The 19182-nt window shown below is 43.6% G+C and overlaps 1 protein-coding gene across 1 annotated transcript in view; it reads left to right on the top strand.

Moving 5' to 3' along the window:
- The first annotated feature begins 2904 nt into the window (after window positions 1-2904).
- Window positions 2905-19182, top strand: part of sms (spermine synthase) — a 36900-nt gene continuing 20622 nt past the window's right edge. Inside the window, exons 1-5 of the mRNA XM_055644719.1 lie at window positions 2905-3060; window positions 7080-7200; window positions 8480-8573; window positions 17094-17158; window positions 18973-19148. Of these exons, the coding sequence (XP_055500694.1) occupies window positions 3015-3060; window positions 7080-7200; window positions 8480-8573; window positions 17094-17158; window positions 18973-19148 (502 nt within the window). The 5' untranslated portion in view covers window positions 2905-3014. The remainder of the gene's footprint in view (window positions 3061-7079; window positions 7201-8479; window positions 8574-17093; window positions 17159-18972; window positions 19149-19182) is intronic.

The raw sequence follows: 19182 nt of genomic DNA, 5'->3' as shown, positions 1-19182 counted from the left end.
CTGGTCGCTCTGTCCACACCCCATGGAGTTTTACCCCCGGCCAGGAGCAGACCGGGTGAGTGGGGGGGTTGGTGCCGCCTCCGGAGCCGCAGGGATGAATCTCGGGCAAAGGTTCTGCTCCGATGCCCGACCCCCAGCTGGACACAGAGCACCTGGGCCGGCCCGCATTCCCATGGGGAGATTGGGGGGGGGGGGGGGGGGGGGGGGGGGAGGGGGAGAGGGAAACACTCCCTGGGGCATCGCCAAGTCTCCGCTCCGGATGTTGTTGTCGCCGCTTCACTGACACACACTCGGTTTAAAGGGATATGGGCCAAATGCAAATAAATGGGACTAGTTTAAATGGGGCATCTTGATCTGCAAAGACAAGTTGGGATGAAGGGCCTGTTTCCATGCTGTAAGACTATGACACATTGTAGAAAGGGTGCAATTGCTCTGGAGAGGATTCAGGGGCGATTTATGAAGATGTTGGCAGGGCTGGAATTTTTTTCACTTCGAAGAAAGCTTTGATAACTGGGATTGTATTCTCTGCAGCAAAGACTTAGTTGAGTTGAATAATATTGTGAGAATAGGACCTGTTTCGCTTAACAAAGAGTGTTGGAAGAAACTGCAGATGCTGGTTTAAACTGAAGATGGACACAAAAAGCTGGAATAACTCAGCAGGACAGGCAGCATCTACGGAGAGAAAGAATGGGCGATGTTCCAGGTCGAGACCTTCAGACTGAAGAGGTTGAAAACCAGCCATAAAACACAATGACTGGAGATGTGTGTTATCCAACTAAGGACAGAAATCAGAATCATGTGTTTATCTTTATTGACGTGACGCTATAATAAATATATTACAGAAAAAATAATTTAATGGGGTGGCATGTTGGCGCAGCGGTAGAGTTGCTACTTTACAGCACCACAGACCCAGATTTGATCCTGACTACTGGTGCTGGCTGTACAGAATTTGTACATTCTCCCTATGACCACATGGGTTTTCTCTGGATTTTCCAGTAACTCCCATATCCAAAAGAAGTGCAGGTTTGTAGGTTAATTGGGTTCTGTAAATTGTTCCTGGCATGTAGGATGGAACTGGTGTATGGTAGGTTGCTGGTCTGTGTGGACTTGGTGGGCAGAAGGGCCTGTTTCCATATATGTATTTTACATATATATCTTAATTTCATTGAACCATATACGATTGAATATGTGGCATTATTTTTGTCTTGTTTCTATAATCAAAGGGTAAGGTTGATTGATTTATTTGTGCAGAACAGTGATGGAAGTCCGAGTCTTGCCTTATTTCTATGTTATTTTTTAATATATATATATATATGCATAACAGCATGAATTATAATCTGATTTCCATACATGAATATACGAAGGTCATTCATGTGCTGCACCTGTTGATCAGTTATTTAACTTCAAATCCAGTTTAATGACCACGAGGATGCAAGGTTACAGACAAAGCCACAGTACCCGAACAAAGAGGTCCCTGCCATGACCTCCCCCGGGTGACACGCATGCGCCAGATAACTTCCTCCAGGAACAGACTCTACAAACACCCAACATAGACTATGAATACAGTGACTAATCTACAGTCTGCTTTCCCTGCTCTCAGCTTTCTCTGTAACACAATATTGGTGAGATAGCCTACACATCCCCACATGGTTAGTCACAGATCACAATCTACTGGTTCATCTCCTTGGTTGATTAACCGCGCCCAAATCTTTCACTGGCCCTCCCACTTTATTTGTTTACTCCAACCCAGCCCTAATTTGTAAGTGTATAAATTTGAGGAACATCAACTCATATTTCGCTTGGACAGCTTACAACCCAGCGGTATGAAAATTGAGTTCTCTGTCGTAAAGTAATCCTTGCATCCCCTCTCTCTCTGTCCCGAGTCGTTGTACTAGTTTCACTGTTTCTGTTGAGTTTCAGTGTCTGTATAACTCGTCATGTAGCCCACAGCCACCAATGGACTGTTTCACAAGTGATGTAAGCAGAATTAGGCCATTTGGCCCAGCAAGTCTACTCTGCGATTCAATCATTGCTGATCTATCTCTCCCTCCTAACCCCATTCTACTGCCTTCTCCCCATAACCCTTGACACATGTACTAATCAAGAATCTATCTATCCCCGCCTTAAAAATATCAATTGACTTAGATCTCTGCCTTAGAAATATCCAATAATCCATGGACAGCCTGCTGTGGCAAAGAATTCCACAGATTCACCACCGTCTGACTAAAGAAATTCCTCATCTCTTTAAATGATGTTTTTTTTTTAAATTCTGAGGCCATGGTCTCCAGTCCTAGACTCTCCCACTTGATCCTTGATATAATTCATTCATTTGTTCTATATCTTTCTACATCCCCGTTTACATCTTTCGTTCCCCTGACTCTCAGTCCAAAACGGCACCTAGCCTTGTTCTCCAGAAATTCTGCCTGACCCGCTGTTACTCCCGCTTTTTGTGTCTAATTTGATGTAAGACCCCCTCCCTTTCTTGACCCCTGCCAGTCAGCCCCGCCCCCGGACATAGCCCCGCCCACAAGCACTGGCCTCGCCCCGCCCTCAGTCCCCGCCACCCAGCGCTCTCCCCTGTCCCAGCCCTCGCCCCGCCGCCCCCCATTCATGTTCCGCCCCCATCGCTCTCCCTGCCCGTGCCCCGCCCCCAACGCCCCCCCCCCCCGCCCCGCCTGTGCCCCTCCCCAGCCCCCAGTGCCCCCCCGCCTTCCCCCCTCGTGCCCCCCCCCGCCTGTGCCCCTCCCCAGCCCGTGACCCTTCCCCCCCCCCCCCCCCCCCCCCAGCTCATGCCCCCCCCCCCCCGCCTGTGCCCCCCCCCAGCCCGTGCCCCCCTGCTCCGTCCAGCCCACTCCCCCCCTCCCCCCCAGGCTTTCAGCTCCTCCCCTCCGCCCATTGGTGGATGGCGGCTCTCTGAACCCCGGCTCCGCCCCGCATCCTCCTCCCTCCCGCGCGCGTGCGCCCGTGGTGACGGTGCGCGCTCGGCTTGTTCGGCATGGCCAGGAGCTGCAGCCATGGCAGTGCAGCACCACATCCTCGATTTCTGCCTGTCGGCGCCAGGTGAGTGTGGTCCCTAGGCCCGGGGCTTCACCGCTGGAGTGTCGCAGGCAGCGGGCGACCGGCCTGCGCTTCGACCCGGCGTCTGCGGCCAGGCGGCAGCGGAAGAGGCGCGTTGTTGCTGAGCCGGGGCTCCGGCCCCTCGTGTATCTCGGCGGCCTGACCTAGGCTGGTTTGTCCCAGCCGGGCCCCGTAGTCCGCCCCCTCTGGGTCGGAGGGATAGAGGTCTGCCTACATTCCAGCATGGACTGGGCTCCATGCTGTGTCCCGGGTCGGTACCGAGGGGGATGGCAGCCGGCGAGGGAAGCCACCCGGTGGGGACTCTCTCTCAGTGCCGAACACAGGGCTGTATGAAGGAAGATGTTCTAGTAATCCGGTGCCCATGAAGGGTTGGCAAGGGCGCCTCAAATTCTGGACCACCAGCTGCACCTCAATTTGTCCTCGGGAGAAAGGACGAGGTTGCATATTTGGATGGATTTACAAATGACTATTTGTACGTCTGGAATTTACAGGTGGAAGAATTCCTTTGGATGGATTGTCACGCAGGCTTATTTTATTAGTCAGTGTAGGTGGGAGTTTGAACTAGGCTGGTTTTGGGGGACTGATTCAGCCCAGTCCATCACAGGTGAGGGAGAGGTTCATTTGTAACTATTCCAAACTCATCTACTGTATGTGCTCTTCCAGGTGTGGACTCTTATATCGGCGAGACCAAGCACAGGCTCGGCGACTGTTTCGCTGAACACCTCTGCTCAGTCCACGTAAACCTACCTGATCTCCCGGTTACTAAACACTAACTCCCCCTCCCATTTCCACGTTGACCTTTCTGTCCTGGGTCTCCTCCATTGTCTGAGGCCCATTGCAAATTTTAGGAACAGCACCTTCTATTTCTCTTTTTCACCTTACACCCCAGCACTATGAACATTGACTTCTCTAACTTCAAATAACTCTTGCTTTTTCTCTCTCTCCATCCTTCACCCTTCCCAGTTCTCTAATGTCTTACAGTCTCCAACTACATTTTATCTCTGTTGCTTTGTTGTTAACTTTTACCAGTTAACAATGATCTATTCTACATTTTCCTTGATCTCCATTGCCTTTGTCCTATTTTCACACCTTACACTTTCTTAGCTATGTATCTCCCTCTACCCTAACATCTGAAGAAAGGTCTCGACCCAAAACATCACCAATTTCTTCTCTCCAGAGATGCTGCCTGCCCCGCTGAGTTTTGTGTCTATCTTTGATCTAAACCAGCAGTTCTTTCCTACACACCAGTGTGATCTTAGACAGATCATTTGCCATACCAAGCTACGATGCATCCAGATGGGATGTTTTTTATAGTGAATCTCTAGAAGTTGGTAAGAAACATTGGAAGCATGCTAAATTTCATTAGTCTTCAGAAGAAGTACACATTTGTGCTCTTTATTAATCATAGCATCACTATGGTTGCACAACATCAAAATGTTGGTAATGCTTATGCCTATGAGTTTGAAGCTCTTGATTATCTTCACTTTAGCACCATTGATGAAGACTGCAGTGTGACTTGATGCTATATGACTATGTTTTGGATCTGCTTGTTGTAGTCTGCATGGTCTTTGTTTAAGATCGAGTCGACTGCAGTAGTGTTACCTGCAAACTTATAAATGGAGTTAGAGCAGAATTTGGCCTCAGTCTTGAGTGTATAGGGAGCATAGTAAGGAATAGTAAAGATCCTTTCAGGGCACTGGTATTGGGAATTATAGTGGAGCATGCATTACAGCCTAGCCTTACTGATTGCTGTCTGTGGGTCAGAGAGTAAAGGATCCAGTCTCAGAGTGCGGTGCTGAGTCCTAGGTCCAGGATATAGATGACAAAGAACAATGGTGCCAGCATCGAACCCTGCGGCACACCATTAGTCAAAGACCTCCAATCCAAAAACAACCTTCTACAATCATCCTCTGTTTCCTACCAACAAGCTAATTCTGTGTCCCATTAGCCAGCTTTCCCTGGATCCCATGTAATGTAACCTCAGCCGACCATGCGGGACCATGTCAAGTTCTGCAGAGGTTCATGTAGACGTCTGCTGCCCTGCCCTCATTGACCTTTGTTACTTCAAATTCATGAGAAGGTCTTCCATGCACAAAATTGTGCTAACAATAACCATATAGCCATATAACAATTACAGCACGGAAACAAGCCATCTCGGCCCTACAAGTCCGTGCCGAACAACTTTTTTTCCCTTAGTCCCACCTGCCTGCACTCATACCATAACCCTCCATTCCTTCTCATCCATATGCCTATCCAATTTATTTTTAAATGATACCAATGAACCTGCCTCCACCACTTCCACTGGAAGCTCATTCCACACATTGCTACCACTCTCTGAGTAAAGGAGTTCCCCCTCATATTACCCCTAAACTTCTGTCCCTTAAATAATACAAAATTAGTCCAGAACACTTCGTCAAGAACACACCAGTCGCTCATTTCCCTTGTGCAGTAACTCAGCTGTAAACCAAACAAACAAAAATAAGTTGAAGGGAAGGGGATTTAAATTTTTTTTTTGAAAGTCTGAAAGGTTTTGACCAGAAACGTTGCCCATTTCCTTCGCTCCATAGATGCTGCCTCGGCCTCACCCGCTGAGTTTCTCCAACATTTTTGTCTTCCAAAAATAAGTTAAAACATGTTTATGTATAACTTGTGTAACCTGTCTGGTGACTGTTCAGGAGTAGGTTTGGGCCTGAAGAACATGAAAAAATTGTTCAATTTCCCAACTGAGTGTGTGAGATAAAGTCGATCAACAATATAAGCCTTATTTATTCACAAAAAAGTGACGATGAACAGCTATCTTGAATGTTGCAGTCCTGATACAATGCTGTTGGGTAGCATTTGAGGATTTAGACCTAACCATGTCAAAGAGATAGGTTACTCACCCACTAACCTATCTACAACTGTCAGGTTATGAAACCAACCCAGACAACCGGTTGCTCAACACTTTGTCTCCACTTCCCATTCCCACACTGACCTTTCTGTCCTGGGCCTCCAATGTCAGAATGTGGCCCAGCACAAATTGGAGGAGCAGCACCTCGTATTTTGCTTGGGCAGCTTACTCCCCAACCTCTCTAACTTCAAGAAGCCCTTGCTTTCCCTCTCTCTCCACCCCCCCATCCCAGTTCTCCTACCAGTCTTACTGTCTCCGACTACATTTTATCTCTGTGCCGCCCACTCCCCGGACGTCAGTCTGAAGAAGGGTCACGACCCAAAACATCACCCATTCCTTCTCTCCGGAGATGCTGCCTGTCCTGCTGAGTTACTCCAGCATTTTGTGTCTATCTTTTGTTTAAATCAGCATCTGCAGTTCCTTCCTACGCAACATGGGAAGAGTTGCAAAAGTGCGTCCTGTAGATCACACTCTGTGTAGATGGGTGGTAAATTAAGCAGTTAATCCAGTGGCAGAGGAACAGTTAAACAAGTTGTTCGGCCTGGCTAGTTGTGAGATTGCAGGTGTTGCCGTTGGAAGAAGGGCATAATTCAGAATGCGACCTTCGGCACGTGGTAGTGAAGAGGTTTGCTGATCAAGAAGCGAGTATCATTGTATAATATTTATTGGCTGCCATTGTTAAATTATCACATTGGGCATTGCGGATGAACTTGAGCAAAGTTCCATCCATGGAAAAAGAATACATCATAAAGCAACTAAATTTGTGGGATTTCTGTCTTGCATCTAGTATCTGCAAAATTCCCAACGTTTCTATATCTGCTTTTTCCATTGAAATTGGAAAGATGATAAATAAGTGCTCCAAATAGGTCTTTCCTGTGAGCAGCCCAATTATTTTGAAATTTATTTTCAATTTGTGCTTTAATCTCTGGAGACATACATTAATTTGCATTATGATATTTAAGTCTACTAGGTGGATGTAGATTGCTGTAAGTAGGTTTAAATTGTCTTGTCATACATGTAGATTGTCAATTGTAGAAGGGCAAATCTGGAGTATAGGGGGCCAACAATAATTGTGCAGCCACCTTTTTTAACATTGTTTTTCTTTCTTCAGCTGATGGCAGAACTGTTATTGAAGCATTGGAACCAATTTTTCAGGAACAACGAATGACCAAGACAATTCACAATTTAGGCGAAAATGGTTTCTTGGTAACGTATATTTCAGAGTCTGGCAGGTATGAAAACTTACGAACAAGAGTTTTTCTGCCAACGAAGTGACAAATTTAGAAATGGCACCAAGTTATGTTCTACTGAAACTGAGCCCATGAAGTTTACAGAACAATCTCTTTTGTATTAGCAAACATATCTGGAATTAAGTGTGGTACAGGTCCTCACTGGGTTATAAGCACCTGACTTCTGGTCACCCAGTACGTACAAACGAGTGTTTGGGAGGATGGATGAGGCTGGATTTGCCAGCTACTACGGGTTGCAGGTTTCTTTTGCCAGGTCTGAGGAATGGAACTTGTCGTAACCTGGGGACTGAAATTGATTTACAGCCACACTAGATGGTTCAGTGTATTTCGTGATGGTTAGTTGAGCTGCTGCCTCACAATTGCAGTGACTCAAGTTTAATATGACTTTTGGTGCTGTCTGCATGGACCTTGCATGTTCCAAGAGAGATTACTTGGGGTGCTCCGGTTTCTACCCACACCCCAAAGACATTGGTTTTTAGGTTAAATTGGGCATGGTAAATTGCTCCCTCGAGTATGTGAGAGGAAGATTTGGAAATGTGGTTAGAATAGGAAGGGCTGCAATGGGGATAAGTTGTAAAGGTCATCAGGCAACAATAAGTCAATGGGCAGTTGGCGAAAATCAATGAAAGGACTTGGAGATTTTCATTTTTATAGCACATGTTCATTTGAAAACAAAGTATGAATTTAAATAACAAAATGCTGGATGCACAGCAGGTGAAACAGAATCTGTGGAAATAGAAACAGTTGAATTTATAGCTTGAAGGTCGTTTGTTGCACCTGCTTCTGTTCTGCTTTTGTTGCACCTATTTTTAATATTGAATGTACCAGCCTTTGGGTAATTCATCAGGTGCTTGGTGTATATGTGATTTCAGCTGGTCATGTCTTAATAGTTTCCATCATGGTTCACGTCCTTCAGGCAGTTCTGAATTCAGAAGAGGTATCTGCTAAGTGGAAATTTTCTGTTCTTTGAAATGTTATTATTTTTGCCCCATGTAATGGTCAATTTACCAATCCATCTACTAAAAATGTGGGGAGGAACCTGATATTGAATGCATTTAAGTATGGTTGGTGTTGTCGTCTAAATGATTTTTGTGTTGCCTGTCTTATTTGGATTTGGTGCCTGTTTTGTGTACGTAATCTCTCAATCTATACAGAAATGTTGACATATTGTGCTCATCGATTGGTGGTAAGGAAACCATTTAATGTGGGATGCAAGTTTCAGAAATAGATGTTATTTTAAATGATTTAATTTTACTTGCAGCTTTGCCACCCTGAGAATGTACACGGATAAGCTTCTGACATTTGACATCCACAGCTATGAATTGGATAACAAAGGACGAGCAACAATTGAAACTGTAAGTGCTTCTGCCGTCATTCCATTATCATTTTTAGTTTGCAGCAAGACTTTTTTTGTGTTGATCTGCAAGGGGAGGGGGGGGGGAGAGTGGTGGGAGAGGAGAGATAATCTGTTTAATTCATCTGCTGTTTTGATAGTCCCATAATAGGTTTCTAATTTTCTTTTAGAGGTGAGATGCAAAAGTATTAATGAATCCACACAAAGTGCATGGGCTGTCACCACACTGGAGTATGATCACCCTGCAACTGCTTGGACATACCTCTTATGAAAGATAATTAGCTGGATGTCAATTTAGGATTTGAGGAAAGGGCTAATAGTCACTGGGAGGTGAATAGAGAGTATAGTTTAGATATTGAAAAGTCCCACAATGGGCTGATTTGTCAATGGGCTGCAAACCCTCACAGCACAGGTCAAAAGCCAAGATTAGAAAAGATGGATGCTTTTGACTGAATGCTTAAACAAGGAGGTGACTGACCTGGCACATTCATTAAATCATACAGCATGAAACCAGGTCCTTTGGTCCACCATGTCCACAACAGCTATCAAAGACTAATCTACACTAATCCCATTTTCAAATTCTCCCCACATTCCCATGAGCACCCGCAGATTCTACCACTCACCCACACATTAGGGGCAATTTACCAGTGACCAAAAGTTGAGGTTTTGATTTGTACTTTTGCATGTCCTTCATTCATTTGTTCCATGTACCTCTTCATATCTCACGCTTCCCTCTCCGCTGACACTGAAGATGGGTCTCAACCTGAAAAATGTCACCTATTCCCATTCCAAGCCCTCTGATTTATTCCAGCTTTTAGTGTCCATTGTTTGTTATGTCTTAGGGATGTGGGAGGAAATTGGAGCACCCAGTGGCTTTCAACCTCCACACAGACAGCAATCTCTAGTGTTGTGAGGCAGTTGTGAGATGGATGTACCACCCTTCAGGCTTTAAGGAAAACACATTTTGAGAGCAAAACCAGGGAAATATGCATTTTCTAGTGTTGTATATTAAGCACAAGAGTTTCCTGTACATTCAAGTGGCATTTGTGTTGATTGTTGTTTGTGTCTTTGAAAATGACCTTGCAATCATTGTACATTTGTATATGTCAATGTTAGTAACAGAACAGGTTGCAAATGATGTGTGACTGATTCCTTTATTAAGAGTGGCATTTATTAATGCAAGAAAATTAAACAAATACTTAAAACAATCTGGAGTGAGATTGCCAATTTTGGAGATGCCATTTTAAGAAGGGTGTCTTGGAGAAAGTTTGGTCCAGAACTAGGAAGTGAATTTTTTGCTCTGTGTTGGGGTTAGAAAACAGTTTAATATAATTACAGGGAGAATTTTAAGCATATCCTATTCTGTTTTAGTATTACAGTATCTTTGACATTTTGCTTTTCTATATGTGAAAACTGTTCTACGAATCATAGAAATGTTACACCAAGGACGAAGGCCATTCAGTCAATCAAGAACTGGATCTTTGCAAGAGCAATCCGGTCAATCCCATTTCTAACTCTTTCCAGAAGCCCTATTTTCTTCAAGAATTAATCCTATTCCATTGTGAAAATAACAATCAAATCTGCGCCACCTACATTTTAATCATAGAATACATCATGATCACTCTGAGTTGAAACCGTTCTACCCTGCGTCACACCCTGGTTCTTGTGCCAATCTCTCTGAAAAATTTACTGATGTTTTGAAGATTAAATGTTTTTGTTAGGCTGAATAATGAGAAATTGTTTTAATTGCCAGAGTGACAGGTTGAAGATAAATGAACTAGAGAAAACTTGTGGGAGAAAAATGTAGTTAATTATAGTGAAATGTTGACAATCCAGCACTCTTGCGACTCTTTGATGCCAGACTGCCAAATTTTCTGGAGTATCAGTTATTAATTTAATCATGCAGTTCCATTTTAATTGTACTTTTTTGATGTTGCATTTTCCCCACCCCCTATTCACTCGCGCATTGCCCCCCCCAACTGTGCAGGCGTGGTTAGAAGGGGAGGGGGTAGAGAGGGAGAGGTGTTAGCGAGGAAAGGGAGAGGGAGGGGGTTAGAGATTGAGGGGCATGGGGTGCGCGCGGCGACACAGGTGGACTGGTCCACGAACGCAATACTCCACCACTCCACCCATAGGTCCCAATACTCGCCACTCCCTAGGGAGGCAGGGGGGTAGAGAGGGAGGGATAGATAGAGATGGGGGTAGAGAGGGAGGGGAGGACAACTTGTTCTATTTGATTGTGCATGCCAGGTTGATTGCATTTGTGGAAACACGTGAAGGTTGCAAACCCCTACCCCTGTCCCATTGTGATGTCATATATAAAAGAGATCCGTTGTGATTGGACGTCTGTGAGATGGCACTGTGACATCATCAATGGAAAGTGCTGCAAGTCTCCCACTGAAAAGCAGTTCTTTTTTGAAATAAACGATTAAAACTTTAAAAAACTTTGGAAATATAGGTTGGAATGCAACGGGAAGATGTTTATCCCATCGAGGGAAAAAACGCGAGTGGCATGTGTGAAAATGGGAAGGCTGTGGCCACGCGCTTTGGAAGAAGATGCAAATTATGTAGATTGAAAGAAAGCCAATACAACACTGCATATACATGGAAATTTAGAATGTTGAGAACAAAGGGAAGAGTTTTAGTATATTACTAGACCAGTTGGGTCCCGTCCCCTCAACGCGCGACTGCAGGGAAAGGGGGGCGGCCTGCGGCGTCACACACACACTAACCACCCCCACACACACAGATTAACCACAGCCCCCTTGATATTATATTAACATTATTAGTTCGCTCCTTTTACCCCATCCCCCACCCTATCCACTCACGCATAGCCCCCAACTCGCAGGCACGGCTGGAGAGGGAGAGGGAGGGATAGAGAGAGCGAGGGCAGAGACGGGGGGCAGGGGGCAGAGGAAAAGTCAGCGAGAGGGCAGAGGCAGAGAGCGGCTGCAACCTCCCCACCATGCGCCGACATGAGGACCACGAGCGAGGCGGTGAGGGGGCGGGCGAGCGTTGACCAAATGTCCGCGAGTTGGGCCGCCGCAGTCTTCAGCTATGATCTTTGGACTTCAGTCCCGGGTTCAAACTCATTTTAATTAATCTCGAGAAATAAAGCATGAAATGTTTAGATAAGGCGATTTTGGACTCCGGAATGTCTACCGGAATATGTAAAATTTGACCATTACTGTGTCGTATTTTAACGAAGATGTGATCGCACACAGACACAGACACAGACACAGACACACACACACACGCACACACGCACACACGCACATACACACACACACACACACACACACACACACACAGACACACACAACACACACACACAGACACACAGACACGCACACACACCCCCCCCCCCCCCCCCCCCCCCCCCCCCCCAATATGGCTGTCCATTATATGTGTGTGTACTTGTGTTGACGTTTATTATTGGTACAATTAAAAGTATGACAGTGGAACAGGAATGGCAGCAATTTCTGGGAGTCATTTGGAAGGCGCAGGATGTTTTCAACCAAAAGAGGAAGAAACATACTAACTGGAGAATGAGGTCACCATTGCTGCCAAAGGAAGTCAAAGACTGCATAAAAGCAAAAGAGAAGGCATATAATATGGCAAAGAGATTGCGGCAAGCTAGAGGATTGTAAAGCTTTTAAAAAATGACAAGGCAACTACAACAGCAATAAGGAGAAAATATAGGGCATGCTAGTAAAAAAATATAAAGGGGAATGCCAGGGTTTTTTCAGGTAAATAAAGAGTAAACAAGGGGCAAGCGTGGGCATTGGACTGTTGGAAAATGACATTGGAACAGTCATAACGGGGAACAAAGAAATGGCAGACAAACTGAATATGTTTTTTGCGTTTGCCTTCTGGGTGGAAGACACCAGTAACATGCCTGATACTCCAGAGAGTCAGGGGGAAGAAGTGAATGCTGTCGCTATTACTAAGGATGAAGGTGCTTGGGAATCTGAAAGGTCTGAAGGTGGACGTCACCTGGACCAGATGGACGAGACAGGGCTCTGAAAGAGGTAGTTGTAGCGATTGCAGAGGCAGTAGTAGTGATCTGTCAAGAATCACTAGTCGGGAATAGTTCAAGAGGACTGGAAAATCATAAGTGTAACTCCACTATTTAAGAAGGGAACAAGGCAAAAGAAAGGAAATTATAGTTCGGTTATCGTGACTTCAGTGGTTGGTAAGATTTTAAGTCCATTGTTAACGATGAGTTTTCGGGGTACTTGGAAGCACGTGATAAAGTAGGCTACAGTCAGCATTGTTTTGTTAAGGGATGATTGTGCCTGACAAATCTGTTGGAATTCTTTGAGGAATTAACAAGCAGGATAGACAAAGGAGAGTCAGTGGATAAAAGGGACACAAAGTGCTGGAGTATTTCAGCAGGTCAGGCAACATATCTGGAGAACTTGGGTAGGTGAAGTTTTGAGTCGAGACCATTCTTCAGACTGTCGGTAGATGGGGGAAAGAAAGCCGGAAGAGACAGGTTAAAGTGTGGCAGGTGGATATAGGCAAGGGGGGGGGTTTGGTAGGCAGATGGTTCGAATAAAGGTCAGATATAAAAGCAGAAGGTGTTAGACAGAATTAATGAAGCTAGAGGGAGGAAAGTAACAGGTGGTGGAGGGTGGGATGGAGGGAGAAATAGGTGAGAGTCCAGGAGGGCAAGAGTGGGTGGGTGTGGGGTTCGTTAGAGGTTACCCAAGTGGTCACTGAGTCCATGCTTGGTCTCGACGATGTACAGGAGGCTACACTGTGAACAGACTCAATGGTCCGAGTGGCTTAAATTTGCTCTGATGTCCATGATCTTATAAAAAGTTTTGTTTTGCGTGCTATCTAAACGGATCAGATATACCATAGATAGATACCATCAACTGAAACTCATGCAAAGCAGATAGCGTAGAAGGGAAGATGCTGCGTGCAGGATATAGTCGTCAGCATTGTAGTGCGTCAGTACCTTAGATGAAGCCCAATGTCTGATTATACAATTTCAATGTGCAAATTGTCAGTGTCATAAATAGTTTTTGGAATAATTATGCAACTTGCAGGGACAAATTTAATAACTATTTGAGTGAGCGGGTTATTGAGGTGTTTATTTATTGGGTTTGGTAGATGGCCTTCGACTGGTTCTGCACTTTGATAAAGTAATTAACTATGTCAGCATAGATGAAGATAAAACGTTGCCATCAACTCATCATTGCTGAGCAGCCCAATGGTTCTACTTGGATACTGCAGCTTTTAGTATTCCACAACGTCTAATCCCATTGACCTTGATCCCATACTTTTAAAACTTTTATTGTGTAGGTGAAGTAGAATTCACTGGAATAATATCAGCAGTGGGTTCCTGGCCATTAATTTGCTGCTTTGATGTGTTCATGTTTTGTATAAACATCTTACTTCTAAACTAACTATTTTGGATCAGTTTAAAAGAAGTTCTCAATGTTGGCCTGATAAATGGTAACAATTTTGTATAGAATAGTACAGCACCAGAACAGACTTGTTGGCCCGTGGCATCTGTGCAGAACATGATGGCAAGTTAAAATAATCTTGTCTGCCTACATGTGGTCTGTGTCCCTCCATTATCTGCATAGCCATGTGCTTATCAAAAGCTTCTTAAATGCCGATATTGCATCTGCCTCAACCCCCTACCCCAGCAGTGTGTTCCAGGAACCAATCACTCTGTCTAAGAAAAGCCTGCTCCCTACTTCTCCTTTAAACATTTTTCCTCTGGCCCGACTCTTATACTCAACCATATGACTTCCTGACTCTTATACTCAATGTCCTGACTGATGGCATTCTATTATTCTGTCTAGACACGATTTGTGTTGCCACATCAGAGAGCTATAAACTCGGATTCCTCTATACATCAATGCCATTAAGGGTCATGTCATTAACTGAATACTTTACCCTTGCATTCGATCTCCCAAAGTTCAACACGCCACACTTGCTTGAATGAAACTCTATCTGTAATTTTTCCACCCATTGTTGAAACTTCTATATCCTGCTATATCTTTTGATAGCCTTCCTGACTGCAACTCCACTGATTTTGGTGGTGTTTGCAATAATATTGGTTAAGTTGCTTTTGGAGTATTGCGTGCATTTCTGGTCGGCCCATTACAGGAAGGATGTGGAAGCTTTGGGGAGGATGCGGAGGAGGTTTACCAGAATGCTGCCTGGATTAGATGGTTTTAGTTACAAGGATAGGTTGGATAAACTTGGATTGTTTTCTCTGAAATGTCAGAGGTTGAGGGGAGATTGATGGAAGTGTATACAAATTATGAGGCATAGATAAAGACTCCGAACCTTTCTCCAAGGGTGAAAACGTCCAACACTAGATAGCATAATCTATAAGCTGAGAAGGAGAAAATGTAATGGAAATTTGTGGGGCAAGTGTTTTTACACTGAATGGTGGGGGCCTATAAAGATTTCCAGGGGTGGTTTGCAGATATAATAGTTGGTGTTTAAGAGGCTTTTTGGTGGGCACAAGGAAGTGCAGGAATAGAGGAGTATGGATTTGTGTCCTGGCAGATGAGATAGAAAATAGGTGCAGGAGAAGGCCATTTAGCCCCTTGAGCCAACACGCCCATTCAATTTGATCATGGCTGATCATCCAAAATCCATACCCCGTTCCATCCTTTTCCCATATCTCTTGAGTCCCTTAGTCCTAAAAGCTAAACTCTTAAACTCTAAAAAAAGCTAACTCTCTCTTGAAAACATCCAGTGAATTGTCCTCCACTGCCTTCTGTGGCGGAGAATTCTACAGATTCACAACTCTGGATGAAAAAGTTTTTCCTCAGCTCAGTCCTAAATGACCTACCCCTTATTCTTAAACTGTGACCCCTGGTTTTGGACTCCCCAACATCGGGAACATTTTTCCTGCATCTCCCCTATCCAATCCTCTTAAGAATTTTACATGTTTCTATAAGACCTCATCCTTCTAAATTTCAGCGAATACAAGCCCAGTCGACCCATTCTTTCATCGTATGTCAGTCTGCCATCCCGGCAATTAACCTGGTGAACCTATGCTGCACTCCATCAATAGTAATAATGTTCTTCCTCAAATTAGGAGACCAAAATTGCCCACTATAGTCCAGGTGTGGTCGCACCAGGGCCCTATACAACTGCAGCTCTTAAACAAATCCTCCTGCAATGATGCCCAACATACCATTGGCTTTCTTCACTGCCTGCTGTACCTGCATGCTTAGTTTCAGTGACTGATGTACAAGCACATCCAGGTCTCGTTGCACCTCCCCTTCTCCTAATGTGATGCAATTCTGATAATAATCTATCATCCGGTTCTTGCCACCAAAGTGGATAACCTCACATTTATCCACATTATACTGCCTGCCATGCATCTGTCCACTCACCCAACGTATCCAAGTCATCCTGCAGCCTCATAGCATCCTCCTCGCAGCTCACACTGCCACCCAACTTTGTGTCATCCGCAAACTTAGAGATGTTACATTTAATTCCATCGTCTAAATCATTAATATATATTGTAAACAACTGGGGTCTCAGCACAGAGCCTTGGTGCCATTCTGTAATGGACCTGTTAATTCCTACTCTTTGCTTCCTGTCTGCCAACCAGTTCTCTATCCATGTCAATACCCTACCGCCTATACCATGTGCTCTAATTTTACACACTAATCTCTTAGGTGTAAAAGACTTATATCGACCACATCCACTGGCTTTTTCTTATCCATTCTACTTGTTACTTCCTAAAAAATTTCCAAATATTGGTCAAGCATTTCCACTTCATAAACCCATGTTGACTTTGACTGATCCCATCACTGCTACCGATGTAAGGCTAACTGTTCTTTCATTCCCTGTTTTATCTCCCCCTCCTTTCTTAAAAAGTAGAGTTACATTGGCTACCCTCCAGTCCATCTTTTCCTTTGGTTGTATGTTCTTCTGAAACGGGATGTTCAAATGCAAAGTATTCCAACCATATCTAGAGCCAGCATATCATAATCCTCCTTTTCTTCTGTGGTCTGTTTTTGTTATACAGGCAAAAATGTAATTTGTTATTTTGCTACATGTATTTAACTACATGTATTGTTACTTCAATTGGTGTATGTATGCTCTAGAGATAAAATACTGGAGTAACTCAGCGAGTCAGACAGCATCTCTGGAGAAAATGGATAGGGGATGTTTTGTGTTGGGACCTTCCTTAAGACTATTCTGTGCTGGACAATATGTTCTGCTCCGCTGTACAGAATATAACCATTTGTGGCGGCCTCCTGCTGATTTGCTATCTATGACCAAACATCAGTAAATCACTGGGCTAAAACTGTACCCCATGTGCATTCAGCCCCCACCTCCCACTCACCTGGTCACAGCTTGGCAACCTTTGCTTTCAGCTAGTTAGGTGTTTTCTGTTGATGGCTACTCTAAACATTGTTCAGCCAAATGTTGATAAAACCCTGTTGTGTAGCAGATTCCACACTGAGTCTTTAGTTAATAAATGTTTAGTTAATAAGTTTTACATTTATGATACTCATTTACATTTCAGCTCTGTGACAAACTAGAACAGAAACTGAAAGATCTCTTGCAGGGGAATATTAACAGACTAAAAAGGTAAGAAATAAGATTGGTCTTGCAAAAGGAAATTATCATGTCAGTTATTCAATTTAAGAGTGCTGTTGTACAGTTTCTCTCAATCGTCATCTGTTGATAGTATTCTGTAGTATTCATAATTGGTGACTTATTTCACTATTTTTCATTTTACATTAAATTGCATTATTTGCTCTTAATTCTCTACTTGATGACATGCCACTATCATTTCAGAGGGTGGGCAAACAGCCTCTTTCTCAACTGCTGATGCATTGAAATAAAAGCAGGATTCTGCCTCAACCTGTTTGTAGATTTAACTGTACAGATATCATTTAGTTTGGGTGCAACTGTGCCATTATCTTCCTTTGTTTTTTTTTTTGCTTTTCCTTGACCCCTTCTATGTTATCAGTTTTTCTCAGATGACTGCATTATCTCCCAATTCATAGGTGAAGACTTACTAAAGGAAGCTGCATGGCATATTGTTCCAAGTTGTTGGTCATGGGGCTTGAGGGTGACAGGTTCATCAGATTGAACAGGAGGAATAGTAGGTAGGCTGAGGAGGATGACGGTGATTACTGTTTACGTTCTTTGCTCGTGGCGAACAATACAACGGTGTTGTTGCTGTGTTCACACAGAACTTACAGGCTTACATAAAAGATGCAAAGTGCTGGAGTAACTCAGTGGGTCAAGCAACATTTCTGGAGAGCATGAATAGGTGACATTTTGGGTTGAGACCCTTCAGCCTTCAGATTGATGGGGGTGCTGGGGCAATGTTTCCTCTAATTATTAATAGTTTGTGTGTGCAGAAATCTTGTATTGTGCAATTTTGTATGCTGTTACAAATGTGTGCGTGTGTGTGTGTGTGTGCGCACTGAATTCTTGTGCCTCATGGACTTTTGGTGTAGTGGTTTTTACTATTTCGTTAAGCCATTCAACTTTAAACCAGCTTGCAGTTCTTTTGTGTTTCACACCCTTTGCATTCTTTGAATTTGACATGGTGAATCAATATTTTTTCAATAAAAACTCAATTTTATCGACAGAATTTGAAATGGATCTTCGTAAACTGTACAATAAAGTCAATATGATTATGACATTTTAAAAAATAAGTAAATAAGTTTATTGGCCAGGTATTCACATACAGGGAATTTGCCTTGGTGCTCCGTCCACAAGTAACAACATTACATAGTGACAGTTACGAATGACTCGGAAAACACTAAATGTTAATAATAATAAGACAGTAATGATATAACAACTGATCAAGCATGTGAACCAATAAAATACCAGATCAAAGGGAGGCTACAGATTTTAGGCTGTTGAGTAGAGCAACTACTCGTGGATAAAAACTGTTTTTATGTCTGGCTGTGGCAGCTTTGACAATCCGGTATAAATTATATACTGTATAATTATTGATTATTACATTTTAAGTAACATTGTAGTGTCTATGACATACATACTCGTGAATGCTTTCGTTTTTCAAATGAAAGTTCTTTATTTTAACACTGTAACAAGTTCTCCGCCTCCTCCACTCTCCCCCTTTCCCCCCTCCCCCTGAAATGTTAACTCTGTTTCTCTTTTTAGCAGATGCTGTCTGGACTACTGAGTATCTTCCAATGTTTTCCATTATGCGGTTTTTGATTCTTTTCAGGTCTCCAGCATTCTGCCCTCAACCATCAGAATTAAAGCCCGTGCTCTCAGAATTCATCTAATTTAACGTATGCAGAACATTCCCTGCAGCTGTATTTACAATGTTGTTCTTTGTACTTGGGATTTCATTAATGACATGGTAAGGAGTGGAATAAATGCAAATTTGTTTATTCAACCAATATTGCTCTCCCCAGATTGCCTGCAATCATAAGAGGTGGGACCATTGATAGATATTGGCCTACTGCAGATGGTCGATTGGTTGAATATGATATTGATGATGTTGTTTATGATGAAGATTCCGCATATCAGAACATCAAGATTCTTCATTCAAAACAGTTTGGAAATATTCTTATCCTCAATGGTGACATCAGTAAGTATTTGGTTATAATGGTGAAATAACAAGT

The sequence above is a fragment of the Leucoraja erinacea genome, chromosome 13, assembly GCF_028641065.1.
Source record: "Leucoraja erinacea ecotype New England chromosome 13, Leri_hhj_1, whole genome shotgun sequence".
In the NCBI taxonomy this organism is placed as follows: Eukaryota; Metazoa; Chordata; class Chondrichthyes; order Rajiformes; family Rajidae; genus Leucoraja; species Leucoraja erinaceus.
This window is presented reverse-complemented; position numbering and strand designations above follow the sequence as displayed.